The sequence below is a fragment of the Odontesthes bonariensis genome, chromosome 13 (assembly GCF_027942865.1).
Source record: "Odontesthes bonariensis isolate fOdoBon6 chromosome 13, fOdoBon6.hap1, whole genome shotgun sequence".
NCBI classification, from domain to species: domain Eukaryota; kingdom Metazoa; phylum Chordata; class Actinopteri; order Atheriniformes; family Atherinopsidae; genus Odontesthes; species Odontesthes bonariensis.
Genome location: NC_134518.1, coordinates 30563456 through 30569544, shown reverse-complemented (window position 1 = coordinate 30569544; position 6089 = coordinate 30563456). Strand labels below are relative to the sequence as shown.

General features: G+C 39.2%; 1 protein-coding gene across 1 annotated transcript; it reads right to left on the bottom strand.

Annotated features, from left to right (window-relative positions):
• Positions 1-3801: 3801 nt before the first annotated feature.
• On the bottom strand, positions 3802-5588 carry fgfbp1a (fibroblast growth factor binding protein 1a). The gene is made up of 2 exons (XM_075480744.1): positions 5524-5588; positions 3802-4972 (listed from the first exon to the last, which is right to left on the bottom strand). Exon 2 carries the CDS (start codon positions 4951-4953, stop codon positions 4321-4323), a length of 633 nt encoding a protein of 210 aa, XP_075336859.1. The 5' UTR covers positions 4954-4972; positions 5524-5588; the 3' UTR covers positions 3802-4320.
• Between the last annotated feature and the right edge of the window lie 501 nt (positions 5589-6089).

The following is a 6089-nucleotide window of genomic DNA, read 5'->3' as shown; positions in this document are numbered from 1 at the left end:
ATTAAATGACAAAAAGCAAAATCTTTTGACATGTTGTTCAGAAACTCTCATGTCTGACAAATATTAGGTTATTCTTTTCACAAATCACCTGAAGGTTCGAACTGAAAAGCGGTTTTATGTGTTAGCATGTTTTTCCTAAGACGCTGCTGCTTTCTCTGCTGACAAGTACAATAATTCACTGCAAAATGACTCACTCGTTGATGTTACCATCATACTGTGGCAAATGTCTCAACAAGAAACCTCAAGGGTTTCCTGTTGCTTTTTATTATAGTTCATCTCCTTGTTATGTTGGTTAAGATACAGAGCTAGTTTGTCAGATTAATGTGTTGTTTGTGTTTGAAGGCAGGAGCTGTACTGACAAACAAATTTATTTTGATTGCACAACTTAAAAAGTAGCCACAGCACCATCGTGAAACCACTAATTACAGCAGACAGCAGCAAGTGTACGATAATGTCATCCATCAAGAACACAACAATAAAAAAGAACACGAGAGATGAAATATAGTAGCCTACTGTGCAAAAGCCTTGAGCCCCCCCCCCTGATTCATTTGATACATGCTCAGGAAATTGGTGCAGCAATGCACTGAAACAAAATGAAATACAGTATATATGTGTCAACTGGTACCTGCCCAAAACACAATATGCTTGAATTTATCATACTAGAAGAAAGAAAACCCACTCAGTTTTAAAAGTATACATGCTGGGTAGATCTGTGTCTGCTTATACAGATCTCTGGTGTGAATTAGTGCAGAATTACCGTAAATGTCTACAGCTGGTAAACACCATCAGCAAGCGAGAGTCAGCTTTAGTGTGGCCAGTGTCTGAAATATCTGGCGGTCTGAAATTATCCGTGACCTGTTCTGGGTCCTTCTTTCTGCAGCAGGAAGATGCTGGTGTAACAAAACTCTGGTGTCAGATTTCATTCTCAGGTTTAAAAGCAATATTGTTATGTTGGTTTTGCACAGTTTACTCATTTCAGTTATGAAAATATGACATAATGTTTGTTGTCAGATGTATGTCAGTTTATGCCCCAAATAGACAGAGCCTGATTTCTTGTTAGTTTCATCCAGAAGGTCAACCAACACCACAAACCTATTAGACTGATTTCATACTAACAATGAAATTTTTGTCAACTTTCATTCATTCCTTTCAGTTCTTTGCAATCCTGGCTCCACTGAGTTTAAAGCTCTTTATAAAGTAAATGCTCATTCTCCCACATACAAAAGCATTCATAAAGCATTTAAGCTGGACACACACACACACACACACACACACACACACACACACACACACACACAATGGGCCAAATCTCCTTACAGTCAGTAGTGCTGGAGCAGGTTCCGCCTTAGTTTCAGTTTAACCGACTCATTTCTCTCAGCCAATCAGGAGCTGCAGGCAGTCGGACCATCTGAAAATCCACACCATCCAGGGTTCATGGGCATGATGATTTTGGCCCTTATGCTTTTGTGGAAAACCTGGAAGAATTGCCAATGCTGGTGATTACGTAACTCCCCATCCTTTAGTAACAGAAAAGGAACAAATTCTTAAATTTGATTATAAATGATAATGATGACTATACATTTTTACTTGTATCTTGTAATAGCCTGTTCTAGTAGAGCTGTTTGTCTAAATTTGCCATAACACAAACACAACATCATCGCTATTTTGAAAATTGTATATCATTATATTTTAAGTAACTTTTATCATTCGCTTACACCATAATGCATTGCTATTATTCATTTTAGCAGTCAGGATTTATTTTATATCTAACTGTTGTCTTTACATACTTATGATACTTTGACTGTTTTTCATAAGGTGAAGGTGTAAAAGTGTAAAACCACTCAAGTGAGTCCATTTGACCACTTGATAACAAACTAAAAAGTATTCAAGATCATTTTCTTTTCTTTTTTGCCAAAATCCCTTCATAAACATGATTCAAAAGGTGAAAGTATGGATTAAAGTCTTTATTATGCCAGTTCATTCACTTGCAAACAAAAAAATCTAAACTTGTACTCAGTGCAGTTGATGCTAAATGTGATGTTTTCCCAACATTCACAATGGAGCTGTTCCCTTATGAGGCACCCAGTATGTACACATGTATACTCTCTGAAGAAGAAGTTGTTAGTATCCACATACCCTCAAAAAAGTGAGTTGTTATGGAGAACAATCCGGCACCCACTGAGCAATGTTTCAGGATATCTGGTTTTAGGTCTGACCTCCTCGCTCTGTTTTGCACGCTGCCATTAAAAGCATGTGGGATCATGGCAGTGGTTTATATTCCAAGCTATTATAAGATATTTTGGCACAGCAGGGAGCCTGAAAAACAGAATTCTTTTAATTATGTCTCACAAAGCTCATCTTCATTTTCCTGTAATTACGGCACCTGCGGCACAACTTTGAATGCTTTGAGGATTCAGCTCAGCTCAGCTGCATGCTGTGGTTTGAAATACCACTGACATGACATCTCACAGGGCTGGAAATATAATGAAAACCTGTCTTGTCTGGGTGCTGTCATTCAAAGCATGCAACAGCCGCAAAATACAGGTGGGACTGTGATTTGTTCACCGAATGAGGAATAAGGACAGTAGTTGATTTTGTGTCCTTTCTCTGGAAGTAGTCATCGTTTGGAGAGTGCAGACAAGTTGATTTGTTTTCTGAAAGGGATTGTGGTTAAAACTCATTGTTGGTATGGAGAATGATTATATGTTGCATGCAAAATGCTTTTTGTATAATACAGTCTTTTTTTGTGACCTCAGTTACATTTTTTTCTATGGTTTTCTTGCATTTGAGGAGAGCTGCATGTGGAGTCCATTCCATCAGCTTTAACCTCTGCAGTTTTATTTCAGAGTACTTTATGAAAGTACTCACAAAGCGGGTAAATTAAGAGTTGGAAGATGCCTCCAGGAATTGAATGATTTCAAGGAAAGGGTTTAAAGTGAGCGTAAACACTTTTTAAGTGGTTGCATCACATTTAACAAGCTTCCCAGTAGCCCTGCAGTCCTCTGTTTTCAGCAGCTAGTGTTTAAAGTCTTGCTTGAAGGAAAACTCCTCCTTAAGTATACTTCTATATTCACTACACTCCTGCTGTGACTTTGTGTCTGCCCTTTAATTTACTTTTTGCTTCAGCCACTTTCCTTAAGTCTGTCTCGTTTTACCCGTAACATATTTCCTATAAAGTCCACGATGTAGAGAGTCTTAACGTGATAGATTTCAGCCCTGGATTTGCATTATGTTACAGCAGGAGATGACGATTAAGCCATGAGGATAATGGAGAGTTGTTCCCCTGCCTGAGGTCACAGCATGCCCTTGCTGCTTTGGTTGACAAAAGGTTGTGTTTGCCTCTTAATGATCTCTGGTTGATTTGTGAATGCTCATATTGACTTTTTTTTGTTTTTTGTGCTGCTGATGTTCTGGATAGATTACTACAAGTGTGGTCTTTAACAACCAAACACAGGCCAAGGATGGGTTTTTTTTTTCTCAAGGAGAAGTTTATTTTTGCTTCCCATAGTTTAATATTACCAGTTTACCAATTCAAGATTTTGGTAGTCATGAGCTTACAAGGAACAGAAATGAAACAGGAACCATTATTTAATAGATTAACATGAAAAAATTCTACGTCATGTTACATTGAAATACGATTTTGCCAAAATGCTTTAAACAGTAACAAACTCTCAAGATGTGTAGATGTTTGACTTCTGAAAGGAAACTGTAGGAAGCTTATCTGATGGCGTGAATACAGAGTAGATTACTTAGATGCTTGAGTTCAGCTTTGCATCTGAATTTTGATACTTGTGCCCTTGTAGTTGAACATGTGAAGTTTTCTCACATGTTCAACTCAAATGATGTTTTCTCACTCAGTGCATGTGGATCCAGAGGCTCATCAGTGCCAAGATATGCAAGCTAAGGCTTCTAGAAATCACACTCCCTCTGGTTGAATTACCGTGTCAATACCAAAACATGCTCAAACATTGGATTTCCCAGCTATTGCTTTCAATAGCACTGAGCACACATGGGAAATACAGAAAATGGGTAATTTACATTGATTTGTAAGAACAAGTCAGGGGTTTGAGTAGTTTTGTTTTTAATGGAGGAATGTCAGACTATGATGGAGAACAAATGTTTTTAAATGAACACAATCTAACAGTCTTTAAAGAAACACTTATGTTTGTAGAAAAAAAACAGTGTTACTCTCTTCTTTTCTATCAAATGTATAAATCACTGAGTAACATCAAAGAACAGAAAATATATAAACAATGATGGGTGCACTCTACAAAACAGTCTAAGCCGAATTTCTTTCAGTTAAGTTAACTTTTTTCTGTCTCAGCAATCATAATCCTTCACCATGGTGAAAAGAAAGGTGCAAAAGCTCGACCAGGAGTCGCTGCAGAACTCCTCTGCCAGCTTCGTGTTATCAGGTTGACAGGATTTGACAGCTTTGGTGGCAAAAGATGGAATATCAGGTGAGAAAGTCTCCTTCCTCTGTGCGACTTGGAGTCTGAAATGAGCATCTTGTGCAGCTCTTCTGCACATGCCTGCCTTTACCAGTGCTCTACTGTCCCGACACAGGTTCTTTTGTTTCTTCAGAGCCCTTGAAATCTGCTTCCAGAAGAGTTCCACATTGGAGGCGTACTGGGGACAAACAGCCGGTCTGGCGGCATACCTGCAGCTGAGGCTCCTGTCTGCTTTCTTGCAGGTGACATTAAGGATGATGAGGCCTTCACCTGTTGCAGCCCAGGTACACTCTGACTTGTCTTTTGAGACAAATTTGCCTTTAATCGGCTGTGCAGAGACAGACTTGGGTTGCCGACCCACCTTCAGCCCTGACCTTTCCCTGTGTGCTCCTCTGTCAGCTCGTCCCCTGCGTCCATGGCTCTTCTGACAGCTACCCAACATCATCTGATGGGAAATACAAGCCAGGACAAGAAGGAGGGTGATGTTGGTGAGCAGAGCCATGAAACCTGCAGAGCACACCCTGCAAGAGGTTAAATTCAGATTTAGAGATCTGACTGTAAATCCCTTTCACTTTCCTTTGCAGAGAGACCCATTTTAAACCCCCTTTAGACCTACATTTCACAAGAAAACTCATAGTTGTGGGGATATTGTAGGCAGCCCTCATGGCTGTTAGAAGGAAAAAAAGGAGTGTAAATGGTCTCATAAATGACTTCTGAAAAAATCGAAAGAGAGGATCAAATTTATTAAGGAGATAAAAACCTAAATAAAGGTCAGCGGGAAACAAAGATATGTGCACAGATGAAACAATCATGACATTGGATCATTTAAATATCATGAACTAAATAGAATATAAGCGTTCAGATACTCTCAGTTAGGGTTCACGTGACAACAATGGACCAGAAAACAGTGAGTTATTTAAATCAGAAAGTACTGTGCCGGATACATTACATTACATTAGAAGTATTCAGTTACATAGAATACACTATAAGCAACACACATCAAGTCTTAACAATAACACCAAACCATATTAATCCCAGTGACAGCACAAGAAGCAGCTGTGATTTGACTTACCTGAAGTTTTCAGTGAAACGGTTTGCAGTCCTGACACATGAGAGCTCAATCGTCTTTACCTGCAGCTTTCAAGCAGCTGCTGTATGATCGGCCCGCCCCTTCAAACACACACGCACATGAGAGCCTGACTGAAGGGCTTGTGAACTTTTTAAAAAAAAATTCAGCCCAGTAAAACAGCGGCAGGGAGGGCAGAGACTGTAAGTCTATCTTCATGAATTCATATGATCAGAAACACTTACTTCACCTATGCTGAATTACCAGATTCAAGTGTAAGATTAGTCTCTTGTGTAAGATGGTGCTGCCTGCTACAAGGAATTCCCTTTTTTTTAAATAAAAAAAGAGAATAACTTCCTTAAGACCTTCACTGGGCCACATGGGCTGCCTGTCACAGATAAGATTGACTGAAATATCTTGAAAGGAACCAGATGCCCCTGAAGGAGAAACTCACTGACTGACTAAATCAGAAATATGATGATCTAATGGTTAAATATGGCTTGGCAAGTGATTTTAGAAGCCTTGTAGTGTACAGTGTACAGCAAAGGTTTTCAAAGTCTGAGTCTGAGAGC

Excerpts from the sequence above, each read along its gene's own strand:
- fgfbp1a (XM_075480744.1), bottom strand. The coding sequence starts at position 4,953 with ATGGCTCTGCTCACCAACATCACCCTCCTTCTTGTCCTGGCTTGTATT.